The 27,871-nt window shown below is 41.7% G+C and overlaps 1 protein-coding gene across 2 annotated transcripts; it reads left to right on the top strand.

Annotated features, from left to right (window-relative positions):
• The first annotated feature begins 3,779 nt into the window (after positions 1–3,779).
• On the top strand, positions 3,780–27,871 carry mgab (MAX dimerization protein MGA b). 2 transcript variants are annotated; one of them, XM_084953519.1, is made up of 22 exons: positions 3,780–4,342; positions 6,219–7,420; positions 9,461–9,914; positions 10,069–10,168; positions 10,407–10,520; positions 10,632–10,748; positions 13,329–13,442; positions 13,617–14,022; positions 15,677–15,854; positions 16,048–16,276; positions 16,417–16,589; positions 16,788–16,983; positions 17,069–17,298; positions 18,063–18,305; positions 18,570–18,831; positions 22,221–22,843; positions 23,145–23,242; positions 23,331–23,376; positions 23,508–23,666; positions 24,533–24,644; positions 24,851–25,534; positions 25,638–27,871. In XM_084953519.1, exons 2-22 carry the CDS (start codon positions 6,255–6,257, stop codon positions 26,504–26,506), a joined length of 6,573 nt encoding a protein of 2,190 aa, XP_084809645.1. In that variant the 5' UTR covers positions 3,780–4,342; positions 6,219–6,254; the 3' UTR covers positions 26,507–27,871. The 2 variants fall into 2 exon arrangements, with proteins under 2 accessions (XP_084809645.1, XP_084809647.1); XM_084953521.1 differs by lacking the exon at positions 10,632–10,748.

The following is a 27,871-nucleotide window of genomic DNA, read 5'->3' as shown; positions in this document are numbered from 1 at the left end:
TTTAATAGAAGAAAAAAAATGTTGTAGTCTTGAATATAGTACATTGATCCTGTGTAATTACTTCTTGTAAAAGTTTAAAGCCTTCTCATAAACTTAGAATTATGATGGACATCAGTGCTCCACTGCAGTGCGTTTTATATGTGTGGCTCGAGAGAGACTGGCCAAATATATAGTATGCCATAGATACTTTTAGTTTATAGATTAAACTATATATGGACATTTAACATTTGTGTACATATATTTTTCATCATCTCTTCGTCATTATGTCTTTCTCCTCTTCCACCACTGCTCTCTCTCTCCTCCTCCTTCCTCCTCACCTGAAGCCTTGTCTCCTAAACTGAAGTCAGGGCTCTAAGAAAATGAAAATCCTTATTTATTCCTGATATTGTCACTTATTACTTATTGTCAGCAGATCAAACATGTGACCCTCCCATATCGACACGAGCCAGCTAAACAACAACAAAAGCTAACACTGTGCCAGCTAATGTTAGACTCGAGTGTGCTAAAAATCACACTTTCCCTCTGATAAACAGTTTGAATCTAACAATATATGTATATTTGAGTATTTGTCCTACTTTGGCCACCATAGTTAGGATTATGCACTTGAATTGGAAGGGGTAAGAAAACAGTACCCAATTGACCGCAATCTGCAGTCTACTGACATCTAGTGGTGGGATTTTACACGATTTACCTTTAAAGCTTTTCTTTACACCACACTTGTTTTTGACTTGTTGAAATTGAGGTCTTCTTTTTATGTAAGAATGTTATAAGCAGACACAAACTGCATTTACATCTCATTTTGATAAATGTGACAATATTAGGCTAACAAACTTTGCAAGTTCACAGGAAGAAGAGGGTGATAATTTAGAAACTTGTATCACTAAATCCATAGAGCATTGTCTTAGAGTCTGCATTTACATCTAATATAAAAATGAAAGAATTCCTTTGTTATGTTTTGTCATTTCAGTGTGATGTAGATCAAAAGAGTACTTATCTTTCTCAGTGATGCATACTTTGAATTGTCTTCACAGCAAATGGTTTTTTTATGGTAAAAGTACAAAAGGACCATCATTCCTTGGAAAAATGCTAGCTGATAAACTGTCTTATTTTTCAGTGCAATTGAGCACATGGCAGCTGTGTTTGTATATAGCCATTAGACTTGTGCTCAAAGCAGCATGGCCTGTATTTAAAGTACAATAGGTTGAGTGAAAAAGCAATTCTGTGCCTCATACCATCTTGCACAAAGACAGCTGCAGTCAGCCCAACCTGTCATTTCATGTTTATAAACCATAAATACTACACTATGACCATAGCTTGATTTGTGATATCAGTTTTAAAAAAATAAAAATCAGTCTCCCAGTGAAAGTGAAAGTTGTTATACATAGTACATAGGTCACATATTACTCATAGTGACCAATTTAACCTAGTTGTGAAATGACACTAATACTGTACTCTAATTTTATTATTATATAATAGGACTATACAACATATGTGACCATTTTCCAACCCCCCACTTCAACCCCTTGACTTCATTTGGACCTTTAACGTAATCCTGGCAAACTATGGATCACCAGGTCTGCAATCTTGATTTAGACGTAAATATTTTGCCGTTTCAAAGTGATTTTAATGTGGGTTTGATAGTCGTGACAGAACTGACAAAAGCCGTACGAATCTGTGCTCTGGTAATTGTCTGTGCTGCCACTGCTGATTACACATCGGTGACATACACTGACATTTGGAGGCAAACGGTGCTGATTTACTATTTTTTAAAAAGACCCACTTGATACTTGTTTTTCAGGTGTCACGAGATTAGAGCAGCGTGGGCATTTTTTATGCACAATGTGGAAAATGCTTAACCGATAATTAAAATAAAAATATGAATGTCGCCCCCTTTAAACGTGCCCGATACACGGAGGCATCTTTACATGTGCACTTATTATGAACCTTTGATTTGATTTTCCCCCGCTGATCAACCCCCTGCCTTACGTTTAATGTGTAATAAAATGTATATTTGCAGGGCACTTGTGGTTGGTGGCGAAGCACTTTGCAATGTTAAAGTCATTTCACGAGTCCGTGCACGACCTCGCGTGGGAGATTTCGCTCTAAGTTGTGTCTCTGTGTGGACTATTAGTGAATACAGTCTCATTTTTGCAAGTACCTGAAGTATCCATTTGTCGCACACAAAATAAGTGCACGTGATTTCGATTTGACTGGACACGCGGAACATCACCACGAGAGTTCCACGTGGAACACAAAAGATGGGTCGTCGCCTGTGAGCCGTTTTTCACCCACTTCCTTGTTTGACCGCCCCGTTCGCTCAATACTTCTCATACCATAAATCGTTGATTCTTCTCTTCTTCTTCTTTTAACCTACACGGGGTTTTAAATCGCAAGATTGCGTGGCCGATGATCTGAATGAGAGTCGTTCTTTTATTTTGTGTTGTTGTGCTATTAGGTTGTTGTTGTTTTGAAGCCACAAGTGAAAAGCAGAGATCCTGCAGAGCCCGACTGAAAATGTGATTTAGTACTAATGTTATACTTAGCTATCCGCAGTGTTAACATCTGTAGAGCAGAGGTAAGTTTTGTATGGTTCATGTTTAATGAAACTTATGTAATATCAATTTAGAAAAATATCAGAATGAGGAAAAATGAACGGCTTTTTCCCTCATTGTTATGTGCTATTATCTATTATATGTTTATACAAGTGTTATTACCGCAACGATAAGGCATAACAACGCAGAAATATACTGAACACTTTTATTTATATATTAAGTCACATACATCACTAGATTTACTGGCTCTCACACCTTCTACTGATCAAAAACTGTGGCAGGTATCAAAACACCTTTGCATATGTTTTTGTTTTTCCCTTTTGGTACTAAACAGAAGTACACAACTCACATATGCATTGTGTGCCAATTCAGTTGTCTTCATGTTGATTTTGTTGGGCTAAAGGGTTGCCTTTGGTTTCCCATGTCTGTGTCTTTCTAAGGTAAGATGGCTTAACAGCACTTAATTTAGGGCGTGCAATTTACACAAAATGCGCATATAGACAACATATGCAGAACACAGTAGGCTAGGGTGTAGCCTATATAGCCCAGCTGCCTAAAGATAAAGTGGAGGAACTGTGGAGGTTTTTGAGATTTTCACGTGGCTAAAATTCAGACATTGAATGCCATCTCGCTATTATTATGGAGCTTTTTATTACATTTTTATTACTGGGGTTTCCGGATAAGCTAGGACTACACTTCCGGTATGGTAGCGTAGGCCTAGCCTGTAAATTAGATTACTTTATGCTTAGATCAAGAGCGTTTGTTAAAAATATTAGCGACCCAATAGGGTCCAACGGTATTCTTCCAGCTTTTTTAAATTATTTTTTACAATTCAATATGTGCAAATTCAATATGCTATTTTTTGTCCAAATATTTATTCTTAACTTCAACTCCTGGCCACCATCTTGTCCCGTAAACAAAGCCAATCAGCCTTGCTCTTTTTTGTAGACAAGGTCAATCAGTTAATAGTTTATGAGCCACTGATTTCAGTTGCACATATTAATGTTGATGCATAATACTACAAAGATACAAAATTACTTTCAGTGTTCATTTGTTTTTTTCGTACGTTTGCCACCGTGATGAAACAACTGGCCGGTCGTCCATTGGGAGCTTGCGCATTGGCTACTGGATCTCTACCACCATGGTGAACGTGTTACGTCACAGCTCGAGAGCACGGATGTGTGTGTGTGTGTGTGTGTGAGAGAGAGAGAGAGGGGGGGGGGGGGCAGAGAGGACAGTGTGTGTGTGTATGTGTGGGCTGAGAGAGGGTGAGAATGGAAGTGTGATCGAAAAAGGTAGAAGAAGTCAAGGAAACAGACAGGAAGAGAGAGAAAGTGTCACGCCTTTGCTCTCAGTGCGCGAATTACACATCCTAAACATTTTCGCGCAAACTTGCAGAGAGTTGTCCTTACCGGCGCGCGGACCGCGCTCGAGGTGAGAACGAGCGAGAGAGAAAAGAAATATTTATGTATATCTCCTGGATGGCGGACTCCCGCTTCCCTCGAGCTGGCGGGCCGGGAATCACGCGCCATTGAAGAGGGGGGTGGTGGGTGGAGGTGGGGGTGATAGTGTGCATGCGCTTTGGCTCCACTGCGTGCACACTCGGGTCGGTCGATGTGAGCACAGTGGCGTGGCTCTCGGCCTCCATTTGCCAGTTTGTGTTTATGTTCGAGGGATTCTCCGAGGCCCTTTTAACGGCGACGGCGACGTGCAACAGTTGGAGCTTCGCCGCTGAACGATACTGTTGCCTCGCTGCGGTCGGCCACGAGGTACCGAAGCGACGCTGAAAGGTGAGGCTTTAGTGAAACCTGCAACTTTTCCAACTTGGTGAGTGGTGGAGCGGGCGGCCTTCCTTCTCCGCGGTGTGTGAGGAAGAAAGAGCTGCTGGTTTAACAACTTAAATTCTTAACGCCGCTTCTTATTGCAGGGAGTGAAATAGTTATACGGGAGTGACGCTGGGAGTTTATATTGTAAACATGGAGGTGATAAGCCGTTTTAGGCTCTCATTGTGGTGTTTAACACCTTTAGACTTGAAGCATCCGTGTGCCGGCGTGACAATGTGATTAGGAAATTAGAGGAGGGGGTTAGGACAACAACAAAAAGGGGTTACCTTTATAGTTTCTGGTGTGCCGTTGACCAAGATAATTTCTCTTGGCTTTCAAGGTACAAAACGGTGTTAGTGGTTCATCCTTGTTTAAAATGTAGGGCTGTTTTTCCGTCCGTGTCCTGAGCTGGAAGCCCATTGGTCAGTCATACCGAAGTGGTCTCCAGCAAGGCAAAGTCCACTTTTCCCCACAGGGACACGAGAAATTGTTCAAATGATCTGAGAGCGCTTTTTGATTGTTTATATTTGTAGTATTCGTCTTGAATGGTGTGATGGTGGCTTCAGGGGTTCTTGCGTAGGAGCATTTAACATGTAGTTTAAAATAATCTTAGTAGTCTGTTAAAAATTTAGAAATATACGAGTTTTACTTCAGTTTTAGAGACAGAGCAGGTCTTTTAAATGTAGTTTTACATTTTTGACCAAAATAAATAAATAAAAAAAATACCTAGAGATCATCAGAGGAGCACACATAGCCCAAGGTTGTAAATAAATTATGTTCTGTCCCCAATTAAGTTTCTAATTTATTTTTCAGGGTATTTGGGGACAGGATGTGCCTTTCTGAAAAACAAAACAAAAAAACATCCCTTGATCAGCGATTTTGTTATTTTTACAGTATGGTCCTGATGAACACAAAGGGACGTTTTTATGATTCGTGCAGATCAGATGTCTTGAAATTTGGTCTGGTTTGCTTACAAAACATTCAAACAGCCAGCAGTCACAGAAACTAGTGGCCAGAGATCATTTAATTTTGACACGATATCAAGTCTTTACACTTAAGATGAGCTACATTCATCTCGAGTCTTCATTTGATTTCACAGTACTTGTGTCAGCGTCTTGAATAATGCCTGTGTCTTTAAGCAGCCCAGTATATGCTGGACTTGTCATTTGTAACACTTACTGTTGCAACACCCTATAGCGATTAGCCAATTCTCAGTAGTGTTGAACAGAGATCTGCTGAGGTGAACATCAGTATATTTTGTTGTTGTTATTATTGTTTACTTCACCATTTTGTGTATGGTAAACAAACACATCTTCACAATAATAAAGTAGCTGAACAGTCTTTTATCTCTCCATCAGGCCATCTTTGAACATTTTTAGGGACAAACTGATGAGGTACAGCAGATAAACATCGGCAACCGCCATTGGTTAATGTCTTCTTTTTTCAAGTATCAGTCAGATATCAGTCAGCAAGAGCAAAAACCACTGCTCTTTAGATGCATCGGTGCATCCCTGTTTGGTTTCTTTAAGTAAACACACATTTTCAGCGGTCTCTGAGTTGATCGGCACATTTTGGTTGTAATCATTTCTGAATGCAAAGTCTTTACATTTTTGGGTGCAGCTTTCCAGGCTCCTCTTTCCTTCCTGCCACTGTTTGTTCTGCTTGGATGAGTTCTAATTGCATCCTCTCTGATCATTGTTTATATTATATTTGTTCTTCATTTTGTTTTTCTGTCTTTAAAATTAAATTCTGCTGGTTAGATTGTATCAATGTAATGCATGTTGTACCTCTGAATGCTGTTATAGAATACAAATAACGCTGTCTTTTTTTGTTTGTGTGTCAGGTGTCTCATGCAGTGTGATGATCAGAGCCACCGGTGATGTCCGCCTTAGACTCTGAGCTCCCACCCATGGAGGAAAACCAGGCAGTGGAAGGTGAGAAGGGCACCTTGCTTAATGCGCCCTTCTCTGCTCCTCCTGCTTCCATTGCTTCTTCAGCTCCTGCATTCCCAACCTTGACAAGACCTAATTTCACTAGTGATACAGTGATTGAGAGCAAAGCTGTCTCCATGGCGAGTAATGATTCCAGTGCTGCTGTTTCTTCACCTGCTGAAGCTAGCCCGGCTAAATCTGCAGTAACATCAGCTTCTACCTTAGAAGGAACTGTTGAAAAAAGCCCAGAAGCCTTGCATATAACATCCGCATCAGACTCCCTAACGTGCACGAAAACGAGCATCGTCAATATGCCTGAATCAACACCATGGTCATCTGCGTTGCCCGCGACCACATTTGGCAACACGGACATGGAAAAAGACTTTCCTGCGGTGCTGACCTTCAAAGGTGTCAGTGTCGTTTTGGAAAACAACAACGTGTGGAAGCAGTTCTACAAGTGTGGGACCGAGATGATTCTCACTAAGCAGGGCCGACGCATGTTCCCGTACTGCCGATACCGCTTGACTGGCCTGGATCCCAATCAGCAGTACAGTCTGGTCCTGTCCATAGTCCCATCGGGTCAGTACAGGTACCGCTGGAGTGCATCCAGATGGGAAGTCACCGGGCGAGCAGAACATCAAAACCAAGGTCTGATCCGGGCATTTTCACACCATTACTCACCCTGTCGCGGCTCAGATTGGATGAACAGCTTGGTGTCCTTCTACAAGCTCAAACTGACCAATAACTCCCAAGACCAGGATGGTCATATAATCTTACACTCCATGCATCGCTACATTCCTAGGCTTCACATAATACCTGTTCCAGATGGAGGCATGCCCACAGCTGACAAGCCTGTAGTTATGGGACATGAAAGCATGACCTTTACTTTTCCACAAACTGAATTTATGGCTGTGACGACGTATCAGAACTTTCGGATTACCCAGCTGAAAATTAATCACAACCCGTTTGCAAAGGGATTTAGGGAGGACGGGAACAACCCCCGTCTGAACAGAATCGCTAGAGAGGCTCAAGCTATTGTGAAGACGGAATACCAGCCCACAGTGATCGAACCTGCCGAACCCAGTGAAAACCAGGAGGAGGTTCTGGATCTGAGGTGGGTTTTGTGTTGTTTCTTCCTTTGTTTTAACATTGGCAAATTGCTGTGTTGTCACAGCAAAAAAATCAAGAAATGCGTTTTTTGTACTAACTATTATACTTTTATGTGAGTGCTATACTTTTGTGTTGTTGTGATGGAGTCTAGGTAATTATAAGTGCCGGAGTACCTGAACATTTGTATTCTATGCATTTAATTGACCTAAAAATCCTACGTGATCAAACGGATTACTTAAAGACAACTAGACTGACCAACCACTTTGTTAGTTACACTTCGTTAGTACTGGGTTGGACTCCCTTTATCCTTCAGAACTGCCTTAATTCTTCATGGCAGCAAGGTGCTGGAAACATTCCTCAGAAATTTTGGTCTATATTGGCATGATGGTATCACGTATAGCCCCTTTCTACTAGTACCTACTCTGGTCGGTTCGGCTTGGCACACCTCAACTTGCTTTTTGGGGTTTTTCATTAGGTGCTAGCATCTAGTACCAGGTATATTTTTTTAGTACCTACTCTGCCAAGGAGCCGAGCAGTCTTGGGTGATTAACAATATGACGTCAACAGACTGCATGCAACCAACTGGCCCTTCTGTGACATCGTTCAGTGAGTCAAACCACCATTTTTTTTAAAACTTGACAATGAGGGAAATGGCTACACAGAAAACACCTTGTTTCCTAAGTCTGCCAAAAAGACATACACCAAACAGCGAGTATGCCATTGCTTCAACGTCCTCCTTTGTAGTGGCATTCGTGTAGCATACAAATGACATCGTGGGACTTTTGGCCGCATTGCTGTAACGACCACATGCACATTAGATGGTACTCAAATGTAATGGAAAACAACCAAAACAGAGTCGAGTCGAGCCTTGCGAAGCCTAGTAGGTGCTAGTGGAAAAGGGCTAATAGTTGCTGCAGATGTGTCTGCTGCACATCCACCCAAATTTGCTCTGCTGGATTGCGATCTGGTCATTGCCATGTTCAAGAAACTAGTCTGAGATGATTCGTGAAATACGGCGGCCCTGGTCTGCTCAGAAAAAAAATCCCCAGACCGTTACACCACCATCAGGAGCAGTGACAATTATCAGACCAGGTAATGTTTTTCCAGGCTTCTAGTGTCCAATTGGCAGTCAGTGTGTTGTGCTTCAAGGTTTGACATGTCGTGCATTCAGAGATGCTCTTCTGCATGTGGTTGGCTTCCTGTCAGCTTAAAGCAGTCTTTCCATTCTCCTCTGACCTTTGACATCATTGAGGCATTTTCCACACAGAGAGCTTGCACTCACTGGATTATTTTCTCTTTTTTTGGGCCATTCTCTGTAAATCCTAGAGATAGGGGTGTGGGGAAATTCTCTATAGGTCAGTATTTTCTGGAATACTCAGACCAGCCATTCTGGCACCAACAACCATGATTCATTCAAAGTCAAAGTCACTTTTCTTCCCCATTCTGACGCTTGGTTTGAACTTCCAGTGGGTAGACTTGACCATTTCCACATGCCTAAATGCATTGAGTAGCTATCATGCGATTGGCTGTTTAGATGTTTGTTTTACTGAGCAAGTGAACAGGTTTCCCCGATGAAGTGGCCGATGAGTCTATAAACTCATAGTGTGTGTGTGTGTTACATAGAATACACCACAGTGGAACAGCACGCGGTGAATCGCTGCAAAAAACGTCTGCAGCGTATAAACTCAGAATATTTGCACAATTTCTGATTCATTTATTTTGCAACTCTTCAAATTTAATTGAGGAAATACTTCATATAATAATACAAATATTGCAGTTGTCTGAATGCAATATAAAAGTATAATAATCAGAACATTTTTGCAAGCTGTTTGTATTGGATTGCATGCATTATTAATTTCTTACTTGACTGCCTCATTAGGTGTAGGAATTTGTGAAATTGCCAGTTAAACAGCTGGAAATAGCTTATTAAAATGCCACTGCCACATGCTGCTCCACCTCAAATGAAAGGATTTTGCACTGAGATCATGATTAAATCCACTTGTTTGGTATCAATAACCAATATTAACTTTTATGTGTCTTACAGTGCAAACAGTCAAAATGACTCTGCTTCTCTATCAAATGTGCAAGAGACCCGATTGGTACTGAAGCCCATAATGTCTAAACCTGCTAGAAAAGATGAACCATATGTCCCCTGCATAAGAGGCAAACATGCTCTTGGTGATCTTGTGCTTGTTGCACCCAAGCAAGAAAGCGCTGCCACCAGTGTAGCCCCTGAGGTGCAGCAGGGCTTAAAAGTATGGATGTCGCCTAAAGCAAGATCTGTGACTGCTAATTCCTCAACGTCTACCCCTGGATCATCACCTCGATTCTGTAAGAGGAGGAAGAAGATGAACAGGCGTTGGTCAAATTCCCGGGGAAGAGAGTGTAAAACTGCAGCAGCCTCCTCCACAGTCGTCCACAGCCCATCACTGACAGGCGCTATGCAACCGGAGATGGATGATATAGAAGGCCTGCTGTTTGTGTCGTTCACCTCAAAGGTAAAACACTGAAAGTGATTGCATTGGATGCTCAGAGCACATCGGCATGTTTCCAGAGGGTGTAGTTTCATTTAATAATGGGAGGGGTGGTTCCTTCAACATTCCACCTGATATCAAATAAATCTTTAAGCTTTAATGCTCTTTTATGTCACAGCAAGCTCTTGAGGTTCATGTCAGGAACAAGATGGTCAGTACCTCATCGTCAGCATCTCCGGCTTCCCTAACAACCCCAGCACCACCGACACAAACAACACGTGAGGATTTTCTTTCTTTCTTTCTTTCTTTCTTTCTTTCTTTCTTTCTTTCTTTCTTTCTTTCTTTCTTTCTTTCTTTCTTTCTTTCTTTTTCTTCAGTTGATTAAACTATGGAATAAATATTTTTGTGCCTTTTTTATTAAAACCCTGTTTTTCTTTAAATATTATTGTGGAATCTTTGATATACATTTTTAATGTTGTTTGCCTGAATCTAAAATTGTATCTGTGGTGTTGACAGTGAACGTCAATCCAGAGACCGATGAGGAGAAGATGGCTCGTTTCGAGACTGCGCTGCTGAATGAGCTCAGAGTCCACAAACACAGACAAGTTATCCATCCCGTCTTGCAGGAGGGTGAGTATACAACGGGCATAGTCTTTCAAGTTGTTACCTAAGTTTTATAAAATAAACGAAAGCACAAAAAAAACAACCCAAAACACTCACTGTTTTTACCGTTTCTCTCAGTGGGCTTGAAGTTGAGTTCCTTAGACCTCACTATGTCCATTGATCTGCAGTATTTGGGTGTTTCCCTCCCACTACCACCTCCAGAACACAGCAAGACCACCACTGTGTCTCCTGGTGGTAAGTTGGGCTGAATCTTTGACAGTTTGTGCATGTTTGATCGAGGTCCTTCGATTGCTTCTTTTGCACAATATCTTATGAGTAATTTGTCGTATGCTGTTGTCATAGTGTCATAGTAAGAAAATAGGTGGACACACAATAGGTAAACTTTTGTTGAGTTTTACTTGTTTTATGTAGTCTAAGTATTGCAGAAAACTAATCAACGTGAGACTGTCGGAAAAGTCTTTTAAATGGTACAGTAACCTATGCAGTAGGTGGGTCTTGAATATGGTAAATGGCCTGTATTTGTATAGCGCTTTACTAGTCCCTAAGGACCCCAAAGCGCTTTACACATTCAGTCATCCACCCATTCACACACTGGTGATGCCAAGTTACATTGTAGCCACAGACACCCTGGGGCGCACTGACAGAGGCGAGGCGAGGCTGCCAAACACTGGCGCCACCACCAGTAGGCAACGGGTGAAGTGTCTTGGACACAACGACCAAGGACACAACGACCTAGACTGTCCTTGTAACCTTCCGATTACAAGGCGAACTCCCAACTCTTGAGCCACGATCGCCATAGTGATTGATAACACCTAAACAAAGAGGCACCTTTTGTAAAAGCTGTGATTTTGTGTGATTTATATAAAACGAGTTTTTCTGCATTTTTTTAACAACTACTTGGTGCAGTCACAAAGCTACACAGCAAGTGGTCATATCTACGTTTGACGCAGTTATAAGCCCACTAATAATATTTCATCTAAACTTCATGCTCAGCAGGTTTGTGCATGTTTGGTAAGGTGTCTCTGATAGTAATGTGACAAGTGCAGTTTCCTCCAGACACATTTTTTTTTTCAATCTTCTGATACTGTAAAAGTTATACATTCCTTTGTTTCATCTTAACTGAACTACTGTAATGCACTGTATGCCGGACTTAGTCAATCATCTCTTGCCCATTTACAATTAGTCCAAAATGTTGCAGCCAGATTCTTGACTGGAAAAAGAGAGATGTTATTACTCTGGTGTTAGCAGTTTTGCACTGGCTCCCTCTGCTTGACAGAATCCAATCTTAGAAAGTCATAGAAATATTTAAAAGGTCTTTGAGGCCCGCCTCTCGATCACTCCTGCTCATCCCACAGTTAAAGCTTATTTCAAAGGGAGCTCATGGCTTTGCTGTTGTTGCACCAAAACTCTGGAATGACATCCCAGATGACCTCATCCACTGTGACTGTTTTTAAGTCTTCTGTCAAACTTTTGGAAACTGCTGATTTCTGGAACTGTGATTGGACGATTAGTTGCTGTTGGGTTATTTCATGTAAAAACTCTGAATGTGTTTAGCAGGATGTTTTCAGGAACCCATTTATTGTATGTTATTTTAGTGTAAAGCAGACTTTTAAAGGGGTTATAAATTTCTAAATGTGCCGTGCCCTCTCCTCACCCCTGATCTGGTTACGGCAGACAGCTGTCCCTCTCTGAGCCTAGTGCTGGGGGAGTTTCTTCCTGTTTAAAGGGAGTTTTTCCTTCCCACTCTCGCCAAGTGCTTGCTCATAAGACGACACCTAATTGTTCCAGGTTTCTCACTTTTATTATAGAGTCTTTAGCTTCTAATATAAAGTATCTCGAGGTGACTGTTGTTGTGATTTGGCACGATAACTGCTATGAGCAGTGAATTAGTTATCACAAATTTTTAATTCTTTATGCCTTTTAGGAAAGCTTGCACTAGCTTCAAAGCAGACTAACTCAGTTCATATTGACTAACTTGGGGAATTGGTGTGCCATGGATGGTTTATCCTTCGATTTAAAGCAAGTTTGATTCATGTGTCTGATTGCAATACACTGGTGAAGCGCTTAGTGCTGCTGGTCACTTATTAGGAGAATTTAGCAAAGTATTGAAAACCGAAGCATGGAAAGTCTCCCAGTCTTAACTAGAGATCTATTTTTAAAGTACTGAGTGTGGCCCTAAGATTCGGTGTGTTGAATTTAGCTGCTTTTCTATTTCTTTCCAGTAAAGTAAAGAACTTCATACATGATCACATGCAGCGGCGTTCTAAGAAGATGTTTTAACAGCTTTATTGGAATGAATTAAACTCACAAAAGTACAAAAAGCACCATTTCCCCGGGTGCTTATCGGTACTCCTGTAATAAGGAGTCGGGTACTGACTGGAATTTTAGACATCCTCTGTACCCTTCACTAGCTTCAAACATTCAAGCCAAAGTGATGACAGCCATCACTGCTGACGTCGGCTGCTATGACGCAGAGACCGGAAAGCTAGTTGGAAATCTCAGATTCTTTTTTAGGAGTTGAGTTTGTTGTGTGGGTTTTCAAAGGGTGTGTGTAATATGAGTTTGTCAGTCATGCCACATTAAACCTTCGCATAATGTCAAGACAGAAGTGATTAGGTGATGGCTCTTGGGCGATCAGATAAGAAAAGAACAGCTGAACTTGAAGGAGTACAATTTTCTCTTCAGCAAAGAGAATAAAATTGGCATCAAATTCTGATTAAAATTTGTGTTTCTGCTGCAGAACTCAGGCTGGCATTGTTAAAACATAATAGTGTGCTGTGACCTGTAACTAAAGGCATTATGTTTGCTGCACAGATGAGGCACTACCCTTCATCTCCAGAACGGGAAAGACAAGTGACATGACGAAAATAAAGGGGTGGAAAAACAAGTTCGTAAAAGCCAAGGAAACATCTTCTTCCAACGGTGAAGGTAAGGGCTGCTCGTCATATTGTTGCTGCAATGTTCCTTTTATCATGCCGTGGGATTAGTGTAGTCATTCTAATTACCAAAAGATTAACTGAGCTGAAACCAGCTGAAAGTACTTGTCTGATTCATTATTCTTCCTCAATAAATTAAAGTCTCTTTCTTCTTTCTCTCAAAAAGGATTACAAAAGAACCTCTCTGCCTTCTGCAGCAACATGTTGGATGAGTACTTGGAAAGCGAAGCTCAGCAAATCAGCGAGCGCGCCGCTGCTTTCTCTACAAACCCAGAAGGCTCGGTGTCCTATCAGCTGCCCGCTAAAAGCTCCAGCTATGTAAAGACCCTGGACAGCGTTCTCAAGCATCGAAAGGCTCCTTCGAAATTCCCAGTGGGGGCCAACAGGCCTTGTCCCCTATCCCACAAACCACTGCTCTATTCTGCTCTGACGTCACCTGCTCCTCCGCTGGCCACGCCAGCAGCCCCCCATCAAGCAGGAGCTAAATTCACATTCCAGGCTGCGTCCTCGCTGAGGCATCCAAGTGATGCTTGTGGTTCTAGTAATACCCAGAATCAGGGAGTTTCACAGAGGTAAGGATATATTTTAAATTTAGTCACATTTGATCACATGTTTTGTGTTCTGAATTTGATTGGCTACTGATGTGGCTAAAGGTTATTTGAGTTGAGAATCGATACTTTGTTGCAATAGTAAGAATTTATAATTCCTCTAAGGTGACATTTCTCGTAAAATAGATACAACAAAACCAAAGATTTTTCATTTCAAAATGGAAAAAATGCCACGATGATCACTGATACTGACTTTTTGTATTTGTATTTATGAAAGCCCTCTAAATATACTGATTTACTGTAGTTACCTACATTGTTTTGTACGTAACTACAGTACAGGTTTAGTATTAGTTGATGCTTTTCAAAACCTAGCTGCAAGTTTTATGCAAGTCTTATCATATTTGTCTTGGTACCTGCTTAAAGTGAATTTCAACTCTCCACCTGCACTCTCAGGACTTTCTTTCTTTTGTGATTTTAATGCACTTTAAATTATTCTTCAATTTATCCACCAAAAGCTTTTTACCCCTCAGCCATAAAAAGCCGATGGGATATTGTCATCACCCTGACGGTTGAGTGGGTGGTGTGGACACCCAAGTTTGTGAAAGGGATAACTCAAGAACTAGTCTACTTAGGATTTTAAAACCATACCATAGGTGAATCTACTAAAAGTCCCAGAGGAGTTTGAATCTCAGTTTGACCTTGGTCTGAAGGTCAAAGTTAGAGGTCATTTTTTTCTATTTAAAAAAAGAAAAGAAAAAAAAGAAGGAAGTCACGTAGGATTGAGACTTTTCCATTAGTACCTACTAAGATCGACTCGCCACAACTCGACTCAACAATCAAATACCACCTAATTTGTATGGTCGACACTCTCATGACTCATCGAGTGATGCCACTGACCAGGCAATCGGTGGCATGCAGTCTGACGATGTCACATTTTAGTACCTGCTTGGATCACTTGGAACTCCGGCCGAGCAGGTACTATTTTAGTACTTGGTACCAGGTGCTATGACCTAATGGAAAACCCTGAAAACCGTGGCAAACCGTGGTGAGTCAATCTGAGTAGGTACTTATGGAAAGGGGCTTATTAGGAGGGGTAGCAACAACAGAGAGGTAACACTGACAGCCATCAGTATTTTTTCCACTTGTTGTTTATTTGTTGTTTATGAGTGTCATAAAACGACTGCGTTATAGTAGACTGTTTATGAACAATGTAGAATCCATATTATCTATTAAATTCATATTAAGATTGTATTTATAGAAATATAATTAATAAAATTAATAGAAAGAGGGGAAAAAACTAAATGTTACATTGTGAGTCATGAAATTATTTTTCACAATTTATCTTTTTCAGTCCATTCAGAATTAGTTTGTTTGGGTGGTTATACATCTTTATTTTTTTTTTTTATCAAAAGTTATAATTCTCATCCATTTCCTTCTCACCCATACTATAGTTTTTGGGTTATCCAAATCCAGCCACATCCAGTGAAAATGACTGCAGTTATTGATCGTGTAATCCCCTTTTCCCTGCTACATTGGCGGACATATACATAGGCTTCCTTGCTTTGTAATTAGTCCTGTAGCTGTTTTCCTACAGCTGTTTATAATGTAGTTTTGCTTCACATCAGTACATCTTTTCAATGAACAATTCTTATCTGCTCATTTCATGTTTCTTCCCCAGGTTGTCAGAGATGAGCTTTGGTCAGAACCAGGGGCCGATGTACAAACCTTCGGGGCTCACCAAGTTCCAGCACAAGCTGCTGGAAATGGAGACGGCAGCTTTGAACCAGGGCCTCAGCAGAACACAGCTGACTACAGAGAGGCTGTCAGCTGCTCTGACTGTGTTACTGACAAAACAGGTATGTAGCATGTTTGTCCTCTGCAGGAAGTGTAGGAATGTCAGTGATGACTTCATTGTTTCATTCTGTAGTGATGATTTTCAAAGTCACCCTGGCTTTTATAATATCAAATGTAAAGGAGGTACATTAAAGAAAAGCACACAAAGTGATTTTTCAAACTCTTTTGATGACTCTCACTTCTCATTTTAACCAGACGCAGCCCAGCCAGATCTTGAAAGTACCCCCTTCTCCAAATAAAGTTGCTGGACCTGAATGTGGTCAAGAGTTCTGCAGACTCGGCTGTGTGTGTTCCAGTCTGCAGCACCTGAACAGAGGCCATCTCCACTGCAGGCGGCCTGAATGCATGTTTGGCTGTGCCTGCTTCAAACGCAAGATCACTAAGCAGACGTCCACAGGGGAGAGCCAAGAACATCCTGTTTACTGTAAGATCGAGTTCAAGTTATTTCAGTATCATTTGTGTGTTGTTGACGATTTTTTCCCTGATTCTGACCGCAGTCTTTCAGAGTCTTTCTTTGCTCAGTTTGGTCACAAGTGTTAATGAGATACTTTTTGCCCTCCCCAGCGATGACTAATATGGAACACGTGGTCCAGCCTCGCCAAGGCTCACATGCTAATAAACTGTGGAAGCGTAATGGCAGTGATGAGGATCCAGAAGCAGTTTTTATTCCAAAAATTGCGCCCCTCTATGTGGTTACACCAAAGGTCCAAAAACGCAACAGTGTATTTCCACAACCGGTAAAATAAAATTGCTTTTCAACAGCTTTTTTTTTTTTATTTTTTTATTAAATGCTGATGCTGAAGATTATTACTTTGCCATATTAAGAATTGCTAAATTTGTCAATTGCAAAAAACAAAACAAAGAAGTTTTTCTTTGTATTTGTTTACAATTTGTCCTGTAATCTCATTAAAAAGAGACTAAAATCTTCATTGCAGATACGTGAAGAAGATAAGGATCCAGTGTATAAGTATTTGGAGAGCATGATGACATGTGCTCGTGTAAGAGAGTTCAATAGCAAGCCGCCTCCTCAAGTCACCATAGAGCCTAAGATCTTTGCACCAAACGCCCCAACAAAACCACAAAAAACCACTGACAAGTACTACAGCACTTTACCAACTGTTAACAAAGCAGGTAAGAAAAATAACTGCACTGTAGTGAAGTGGGATATTAAAGGTGTTTGTAGTTGTTTAAAAACGTATTTCCCTGTAACCTCCAGGTGAAAACGCATCTCAGGAAACTGCATGTAGTGAAGTAGGAGCAAGGAAGCAAATACAGATCCAGTCAGTGTGTCGGTGGCAGAACGACCAGAGGATGATCCTGGAGGCTTTATGTCAGCGGATGAATCGTGATCAGCTTTCCCAACGTTTCTACATTGGTCCTTACCGCATCTGGCCAATCAGCAAGATCATTATGCGGAAGCCCAGCGGCTCCATCGTCACCTACCAGGTACTGAAGATTTGGGTATAGACTATATTAGAAAGAGTTACCCACTGGATTGTGAAATCATGTTTTGATGCCTAAAGTCAGGAGCAGTTGTATTTAGTTGTATTAGGCAGTACAAACAATATGTGCAGGCTATGTGTGCTCACACCTTTACCATGCCTATAATAATTCTAATTTGAACCCATGTTTTTACATGACCCTTAAAAAATCACTCTTTCCAGTTTGGGTGTAGTTAGCTACAGAACCAAAAATGTATTTATTTTTTGGGCCTTTTTACGGTTTTATTTGAAAGGGCACAGTGAAGAGTGACAGGAAAGCAGAAGGCGAGAGAGACGGGAAAACATGCAAAGGGCTGCATGTCGGATTCGAACCCAGGCCGGTCGCTCTCAGCCATGCGGCATATGGTCGCCTGCTAATTCCACTGAGCTAAGTGGGCGACTGTTGTTGTGATTTGGTGCAATATAAAGAAAATTAAACTGATTCTGCTTTAAAGTCTGACATTTTAACATCGGCATCTATGGAGTCTGACCAGCTTTGGAAGATGACTTCAGATGGTCCTTGTGGGTACTACTGTTTGGGCACTTCCCATGTTGCAGTGGCTTTCTCAGTGGCTGCTATCTGTTGGGTGTCTAATAATCCTGCTTTTGACTGTTGGAACATTTGTCCTCACTTTCTTTGCTTTGTTGCTTTTTCGTGTGATGACGTGATGTACGGCGTTCTCTACAGTTTCCAATATGACAAAGTTCTGTACTTTTTTTTTTCTATAGGTGCAAATTAGCAAACCATCAAAAGCCAGTGATTGTGATGATGATGATGAATGTGACAGTGATGAGGAAATGCATACCAGTAAAGGCCTTGATGAGAACACTGACGCAGAGGAGGAAGATGGCCAAATCGAAGAGCCGCAGATGTGGTTTGGAGTGACACCTTTTCTGAGTGGAGTGATGCCTGCTGGCACGCTGAGAGCCGAGAGAAAACCTGCTGGTTACCAAGCACCTGGACTTATACAGGTAAGGGCTTTGTAAAGTTGTATCAAATACATCCATGTGCCTGGGAATTTTTAAATTCTCCGTTACAGATTGTCACTGGAAAAAATTTGCACTGAGGTTTGGATGTTGAAGGGGGAAAAAATGAGATTTGCATTCAGTAATTGGATTTATCCTTTGGAAAAGATAACAGTGTGTGGCTATTTAAGGACTAACAAACACACAGCTACACCAGCTGAAATATACAGATACTTTCTAAAATATACATATGCATTCCTTCCTCTGCAGGTAAATGGCAAATCCTACAATCAGGCCAGACTGCAGCTTGGAAAGATGGGATCTTTGCATCCAGCTAACCGCCTTGCTGCCTACGTCACAGGACGACTAAATGCTTCAGTTGATGTTCCTCAGAAAAATTCTCAGAAATCAGACTCTACACATAAAACCAGCACTCCAAAAACTGGCACCGTAAAAGTTGCAAGCTCATTAGTCAGTCCAAGTATCGCTGCAAGGAAAACTACTGATCTGAAGACACTAACGCCGTCACCAGGTAAGGTTGTCTCTCTGTTGCTAGACCACAGCAGAGGCACTTTGTTTTACATACCTGATCTGCTTTATTCAAAACTGCCACCTCCTAAATGTGCTGCCTGTTCTTCCCTTTCTCTGGCTTTCTAGTGAAAATCAGAATTCATTTAAAAATCACATACAAAGCCTTAAATGGTTCAGGTCCTTTTTCTGCAGCAGTGCTAGAGCTGACTGTGCTTTTGAGGTTGTAGCGGCTAAATTTTGAAACTCACTTCCTCAGCCCATCACGTCGGTTAAATCAGTGGTTTGCCTTTTGACTGCTGAAAACTCATTTTAGCTTTTCCGTGGTTCATCACCCATTCCTGTAATTCACACCGAATACTTGCATGTAAGTGTGTGTGCATATAAACCAGTAGAGATATTATGCACGATGTTTGTTTTTATTCAAACTGTGAAGCAATTTGTAACTGCGTGCTTAAGATATTCACTGTCTTTATCATCGTCTTAAAGGACATGATGCTGAAAAACAGGACAGTCTGTTTGGAAAGGCTCTTAGTAAATGTGGTTTTTCACGTGTTCTAGCTGAGCAGAACCTAAAACTGTTTTTAGTATAGTCATGAGAAAAAAGTCCACCACTTTTATGTCCGAGATTTAGTGCATAATAAAACATTTGATTCTTACCAGGCTATAAAATTCTGAAATACCGCCTCACATGAATGGCAGAAATATATGTGAAAAGCTAAGTACACCCCATCATACAGTAACTTGAAGTAATTGATCTCTGTGTGTCTTTGCCAGTATCCCACATTGCTGTGGAGGAATTTTGCCCCACTCGTTTTTACAGTGTTGCTTCAGTTCATTGAGGTTTGCAAGCATTCATTTATGCACAGCTCTCTTCAGTTCCCATCACAGCAATCCAATCATGTTGAGGTCTAGACTTTGACTGGGTTAGTGCAACACCCCGATTCTTTTGTTTTCAGTCATTCTGTTGTAAATGACAGTGCTGGGGGTCATTGTCCTGTTGCATGACTTAGTTTTGGCCGAGTTTTAGCTGTTAGACAGATGGCCTCACGTTTGACTCTGGAATACTTTGGTATACAGAGAAGTTCAGGGTTGACTCAGTGAGTCCAAAGCACTCAGGTCCTGTGTAGAGATGGGAATTGATAAGAATTTAGCAATTCCGATTCCTTATTGATTCTCATTGGCTCCACTTTGAGAGTCACCACCACCTCTAAGCAGCGTATCAAAGACATTACATTTATGCAAATTAATTACATGCTGAGTGTTCAAATCTTGTGAATTTTGGAGATTTTTGTTGTGGTCAGTATTGGGGTCATTATTTTTTTTAAAAGTAACTATTGCATATATGCAGAACACTTTTCTTAAAAGTAATGCAGTACGTTAGTTAATTACACCCCCGATAAAAACAGTTGTTATACTACTCGTTACGTTGCTTTCATGTTACTCTGTAAAATGATCTGAAACACACTGTCTTATAATTGCCATTTAAAAATATAAACATACAGGCTACAACCCCACACACCAACACAAATGCCGACGAGGACAAGTGTGATCTTTCTCTTAGTGTTTAGGTATGTACACAAAGCCGACAGCACAAGTCAAAGATGAAAACCAGTACAGATTTTAAAGAGGTTGTCATGGTGATTCTACTGTAGAAACATGAGCCGGTAGGAACTGAGGTCATCAGTTTGTTACCTGTTGAAGTTCAGCAGTGGCTTGTTTCTGTCCTAGAGCAGTCTCCGCTTTACAATCGCACTCTCATCCTTTTGTGCAATGAAAATAAAATAATGTCCATATCCACTATTTTCCAGTTCTCTACAAGAACCGATTCTCAATTCCAATTCCTAGTCATGTGTCTGCAAAACAATACCAAATTACCACCCCTACACCACCATGCTTGACAGTTGGTATTTGGTTTAGGCTAAATATGGTGCTGTGGTTTATGACGATCAGCATCTCCACTTTGATCTTTCCATTCCCATTGTTCCTTGTGGTTTGTTCAGATGCAACTTCACAAACTTGAGCTGTGCTGCCATCTTCTTTTTAGAGAGAAAATCCTTTTTCACCGCAACCCTCCCAAACAAGCCATGACAGTATTTGTTGTACTGTCATGAACTACTTGGGTTATTTGCAGTTTCTCCGATCATTGCACAGTCTGACCTTAGGGTGAATTTTCTGAGATATCTACTCCTGGAAAGATTGACAGCTGTCTTTGATGTTTTCTACTTGTAAATAATCATTCTTACTGTAGAATCATGGTCTTTTAAGCCATCAGAGACTGATGGGGAACAGTTGGTTCTCTAAGGTGATTGCTGATGTCTCTCCTCCTTGGGATTGTGAATGCGCTAGACCTGCAAACTACCAAACCTTCTGCTTTTATAGAGGTGCTCAACCTTACTGATGATCAGTTAATAAAGTGCCTTTGGTTATCAGCAAATGGCTTCTTCTCTTAGTTTCGATTGAAGCAGTAAAAGAGTATTTAGGCTTTTTTAGACGTAGTTTCGACAGACGGATTGGGGCTGCAGCTGCAGTAATGCGGCCGCTGCACCGGTCCGTCGTGGTGAAGAGGGAGCTGAGTGTAAAAGCGAAGCTCTCGATTCACCGGTCGATCTACGTCCCTACTCTCACCTATGGCCACGAGCTGTGGGTAGTGACCAAAAGAACGAGATCGCGGATACAAGCGGCGGAAATGAGCTTCCTCCAAAGGGTGGCTGGCCTCTCCCTTAGAGATAGGGTGAGAAGTTCGGCCATCCGGGAGGGGCTCAGAGTAGAGCCGCTGCTGCTCCACATCGAAAGGAGCCAGCTGAGGTGGTTCGGGCATCTGACAAGGATGCCGGAGCCAGCTGAGGTGGTTCAGGCATCTGACAAGGATGCCTCCTGGGCGCCTCCTAGGTGAGGCGTTCCTGGCATGTCCCACCGGGAGGAGGCCCCGGGGCAGACCCAGGACACGCTGGAGAGATTATATCTCTCGGCTGGCCTGGGAACGCCTTGGTGTTCCCCCGGATAAGCTGGAGGAGGTGGCTGGGGAGAGGGAGGTCTGGGCCTCTCTGCTTAGGCTGCTGCCCCCGCGACCCGGCCTCAGATAAAGCGGATGAAGATGGATGGATGGATGGATGGAGTTTGCTTTTCATTCTTAGCTTAATTTTTGTTGAATAAATAATAGGACAGTGTAAGATGTCATCTGGGGTTGTATTTATATAACATTAAGTTGTGGTAAGGACCAGATGATTTGTTAAAGCATTAGAATTGATAGAGGGTAGATGAACCTCAAGAAGTGACATCAACTTAATCAAATAGAATAGAAGTAAACATGTGTCACTAAAACACAGTTATGTTAAAATAATGCAAATATTATCATCTCATCATGCTGAACTAGTTTTTTCTTTTTTTCAGTTTTCTTATTCCATCCATGCCTTCAGAGCAAGGGACGCATCTCATTGGGGCAACAGTCACAGAAATCATCCAACATCAGCTCTGTCCAATCACTTTCCTCAGGCCAGCACAACTCAGACTCTTCCTTCCAGAGCAGCTCCTCCTCCTCGCCTGTCTCGCTCACCGTCTCACAATCACTGAAAAGCCCCAGCTTTTTAGGACAGAGTGGAACCTATTCTTTCAGGATCTGCCCTCCGTCCAACCAGGGCACCGGAGGACAGAAGCTACCTGGTGTTTCCCTGCCCGGGGGCTTTACCCTCATTCAGCTCCCAGCGCCCGGAGCTGATGGAGCAGCACAACAGTCAGGACATCTAAAAGCATCAAACATGGCGAACAATGATGTCCTGTTACAAAAAGACGGTGCAGCTGGGTGTCCTGCTGTGGACACAGTGAACGCAGTCAAGAGCTCTTTAAGCAGCAAATTAGCAGAGCACGGCTCCTCCCCTGAGCTGGTTTGTGATGGGAAGATCCCATCAGACGAGGGCGATGAGGCCAACGGCAAGCAGGCAGAATCAAACCTAGACATTGCTTCAGAAGACACAAGCTCCTACTCATCAGACAGTGAAGGAGAGGGAGACGAAGATGTAAGTTTTTTATTTTCTTTGAGTGCTTAGTGATTTATTTTAATGGAAGGCCCTCTAAACTGTAAGTGGACAATGGTTTATTATAAATGTAAAGGTAAAAAAAAATCAGCTGTCAGCTCATAGAAACAAATCAGTCCAACTTTAAATACATGTAAAATTTAAACTGGGTGCAAAAATTCAAATTAGTTCATCTTTAACTCTAATTATAAAAACACTAAATTTCTTTAGAAAATATGAAAAAGTAGTCGGCCTAATCCTGACATTGTTTTAAAAAGCTCATCATGAATGATGTTGTCTTCAGGATGAGACGGTGGATGTTGAGACTGTAGAAGAAGTGAAACAACAGATGGCCATCGCTAAACTGAAGAAAGCTGTTTCCAAGGGAGTGCTGCAATCACGGTAATAAAAAATGAACATCTGGATGTTGAAATGAAAGCATAAAATTGTTATTTACCGTCAAAGCTGAAATTTGTTTATCATCATTTAGAGATTCCAGAGAAGATTTGGGATCATTTTTGGAACTCGACTCCCAGGTAAGACAAGCGCCAGCTTAACCGCCATATTTAATTGCCCTCACTTTATATAGATATAGTAGGAACACAGTTCTTTGTATTATAAGGCAGTATGTATAGTGTGTTTTGAGTTTTCACTGCGTCTCCTCCAGGATCTCAATGATTGTGGTGAGACAAAAACCAAAAAGAGGCGCGAGAACCACACAGTGCTAGAACGGCTGAGAAGATCGGAACAGCGAAACCTCTTCGATAAACTCCAGGCTGTCCTACGGAGTGACCCAAGAGCTCCCAGGCTCCGCCTCCTGTCATTGGTTAGTTCTGCATACTGCAGTTTTCCTTCTGGTTAGCTAAAGTGGAAACTGCAAGACAACTAATGGGAAAATGTAATTCCACTAAAGGTTGTGTGCACTTTCTACTACTTTTTAATACTTTTTATCACAATTTCAAGGTCATGTTCTCATTAAGTATCCAAATAAAAATTTAGTGACCAAACCAAGACAGCAGAGTGCCAGAAAGTTGGCACAGATACTACCACAGTATTTGCATCAGACTACATACTTGAAAACTTTTAAAGATGCATTTAAATTTGAGTTCCTCTCAATGGAAAAACATGTGGGTGTTTTAACACCTATAGTTTGTTTCCTCTGGTCCGAATCAGTTTGAGTTTGTAAACTTGTAAACTGTTGCTAGCACGTACAGACATTTGCATATATATATGTAGCACCTTCCCTGAATCCGACTGAGATGCTGTGGCATGACCCTAAAAAGGCAGCTCATGCTCAAAAACCCTCCAATGTGCTTGAATTGCAACAATTCTGCAAAGATGAGTGGGCCAAAATTCCCCCACAGCGCTGTAAAAGACTCATTGCCAATTACTGCAAACGCTTGATTGTAGTTGTTGTGCTAAGGCTGGGCCAACCAGTTATTAGGTCTAGAGGGCAATCACTTTTTCACACCAGGTCATGTAGGTTTTGATTTTTTTTTTCCCCTTAATAATAAACACCTTCATTTAGAAACTGCATTTTGTGTTTACTTGAGTTGTTTTTGTCAACTATTTAAGTTTGTTTGATGAAAACATAGGAAATCAGGAAGGGGGCAAACACTTTTTCACAGATCTGTAGGTGTGAGTTTTTGGCCTCACCGTCAACACTCGTTTTTGCCATTTTGTGTTTTTTAGGCCCTGAAAGAAATTCAGAGCCTGGTTAGGACCTCCAAACATCTAGAACAGACAAAGAAGATGCTGACGCAGATACAGTCGGGCTATGTAGAGACACTCTCTCAGTTGTCTGGTATGTACACTCTGTATTAATGCACCTTTTCTTGCCCTGTATTGGTTTTTGTACTGTTTGAATGCACTGAGTTTGCATGGAGAATAACTCGAAGCTTGCTATCCAGCACTTGTGTACGACATCCTGCTCTTGTGTCAACATAGAGACTTGATCGCCAGCAGATCTGCTTGTCACTAACTTTGTTTTTTCAAATATAACATTTTTAGGAAAGTCTCAAAATGTGATCAGGCACAAACTAAAGGAAGTGTGCGAAAAACAGAAAAGGAAAGAGAAGACGGTGAAGTGGACGCCTTTCTTTTCCCACCTGCTACAGTCCAGAGCCGCTTTACTACAAGCCAGTGCTCCCAAGTCTAACCCCACGCCCTCATCTTCAGTACAGCCTGACCTCGGGGCTCCTTCTCAGGCTAACACAGCCACAACTCCACACAATTTAAAAACGATGATAGCCCTGCTCCAGCCTCTCATGCGAAAAGCTCCAACTGAATCCTGTCCAAAGACACCTGTATCTAAACTTCTGCCTCTGCTGGTATCCTCTCCAGCTCAGGTTGCGAACTCTGCACCCCGGTCCCAGGTGAAAATTGAGCAAGGTGACCATGTGGCCTCAGTCCAAGAGAAAAAGTCTCCATCAAACTTAGAAGTCAAACAGAAAGCTTCTGGAGAGCCAGACCAAGCTACTGGTTCCCACATTTCCAGTTCCCAAACAGATCAGCAGTCTCAAGACCCGCCCAGTAAAGCTTCACCTCAGGTCCCCACAGCCAAAGAAGGAGCCTCACCTGTATCCCCAACAGCTAACTGCACCAGCACCAAGGTTCAAACTCCAAAGCCTCTGGCTCTTCCTCTTATTCGCTCCAAGACTGGCAGGCTCATACTTCCCTCATGTCTGAAACCAAGTAAGCACTTTGATCAGTTAATACACCAAATTTAAATTATCTTCCATTTAAATGTGTTACTATAATATTATTGCATATGTTTGTGTACTTTTTTATCTTACAGTTGGCCAAGGCTTCTATACACTCATGGTCATGAAACCCAGGAAGAATGAAGAGGAAGGTGATGCTAGCTCTTCAGCTAAGATGAAGCTATTTGAGCCATCAGACGCTACCATATCTGCATCAGACCTGCCTTTGGATTCGGAAACTGGGCATAACCTCGAGAGGAAAACGGCATCTTCAGATTCCGATTCAAAGGTTTCGGGTGTAATTTCCCCCCAGGCTGAGCTTGCCACCCTTAACAAATCAATGTTTGTGCCTTCAGTGGATCTTAAAGCTACAGAAAACAACAGTGAGGGCAGCACAGGTGCAGGCATGAGCACAACTCTTCCAGCTGCCCACTTGAGGTTTAATCGTGTGTGTTCTGTCAAGTCCGAGGCCGATCCAAGCCTTCCAGAAGCCCGTCGAGGCAGGGGCAGGCCTCGAAGGAACCCTGCAAGTACTGCTGTGGGTGAAAAGGAAAAGTGTAGTGTGATAGAGGAGACCAATAAATGTGTCAGCAAAGGTGAAATATCTGTGCTGCTCGAAGAGAAACAAAGTAAAAAAATTACTTTGGAAGAGACCAAGATGGAAGCTGAGGACCTCACAGGCAATGTCGGTAAAGTAGCAGATATTCCTGTGCCAGTCAAACGACCCAGAGGAAGGCCTCCGAAAAGAAAGTCGGCACCAGTTAAGCGTCCTGCAAGTAGTCCCCTCAGATCCAGCTCTAAGAAACTTAAATACAGTCCCTCCGCTAAGGCAACTGAAAGCCCTACCACCAAGACGTCGAGGCCTTTAACACGCGGTGCTTTAGGAAAAGACTTCCCCAGCGCAAAGAAACGGTCCTGGATAGACGTAGAAAAAGAACTGGAACCTGACCTAGAATTTGCGTAGTTGTAACAAACGTCCTTTCACTACAAAAACGAATCTACGCTCTGAGAGTCTCACACTGAAATCTCACTCATGACTAAAGATGTCTTCACGTGTGAACTCTGGACTCCGAATCACATCGGAGCCTTTGTGAAAGTCGTCTCTTCTCACACGTACAACACGGCAGGAGGCGGTTTGCTTCAGACACCTTCTCATTGTTAGGTTTAAGTGAAGGTGCTGCCTGGGACCATGCAGGTAAGGGTGCATCCACCTGCCCTCTATGCTATTCTCACATGGGCACAGTTGATTGAAGCAGGAGTTTTTGTTCTGGGAAGCTGGATATAAAAGACTAATTTGTGTGTAAATGACCTAAGGAAACAGCATCTTTTTCTAACATCATCTTCACAGTCTTACTTGAAGTTTCTCTGCTTTCTGCTGATATTGGAAGCTCGAGTCACGTGTGTCAATGAAAGTGTCACCAAATGTGCCTGTCTGAAAAAGCCAAAGGATCAGGGCCACGGATAATAACTGCTGCTCTTTTCTGAACTCAGTGGACTTCTTTCATAATGTAGAGAAAGGCTGATTTTTTTTGTATAAATGATAAAACGGCATTAAGAGACCTGCTGAATGTATTCATGAAATGAATCCGTTTTGATATCAATATTTTCCAGCAATGAATGATCTTTAAATATGACCAACTTTTAGGTGGGGTATCGAGATGTATTTGAATTACGTTTAACTTTGAGCGATTCTTCACTGAACTCTCTTATGCAAAATAAAACTATACAGATATGTTCTGCGATCCAGCATTTTAAGCCTTACAATGTAAGCTGAGTGTCTGTTCCCAGCTGGGTGATGCACAGCTTTAACTCTGTCACGTATTAAAAGGTGTCATTTTTCAATGGGTGCTAGATAATGTGTTACTAATCTGTTACTAATGCAGTAAAGCTCATCAGTAGTAGCACTTTAAATGTTTTTTTGGTAGAAATCACCCGCGTTGTCTCCTGTTTGCATTAACCTGTAACGTAACACATTAAATCAGCATTATAAAGTCATCTTTGAATAAGTCAGTACACATAAACCTGATGTTTTGGAAGCGATGCAAGACGTCAGCTGTGGTAGACGTGTACCTAATGTAAATAGATTCTGTGAATATTGTGGTTTTTTTTAATTGCATAACAGTTTGTCTTTGGATGATTTCGAAACACTGGTTATCTTGCCTCAGTCTGAGTGAATTCAATGCATTTATTGTCCCATCCTTCACTTAAAATACCACCATTTTTGCTTTGTTTGATGTCTTCAAGCCAAAATGTGGCTGATTTCATGTGAATGGCGATGTAACGGCATCTCTTCTTGGAAATAAAACCGTTTGTGTTCCTTGTTTTCAAA

Source organism: Perissodus microlepis, chromosome 15, assembly GCF_051167445.1.
Source record: "Perissodus microlepis isolate ML-2025 ecotype Zambia chromosome 15, ASM5116744v1, whole genome shotgun sequence".
Lineage (NCBI taxonomy): Eukaryota > Metazoa > Chordata > Actinopteri > Cichliformes > Cichlidae > Perissodus > Perissodus microlepis.
This window is presented reverse-complemented; position numbering and strand designations above follow the sequence as displayed.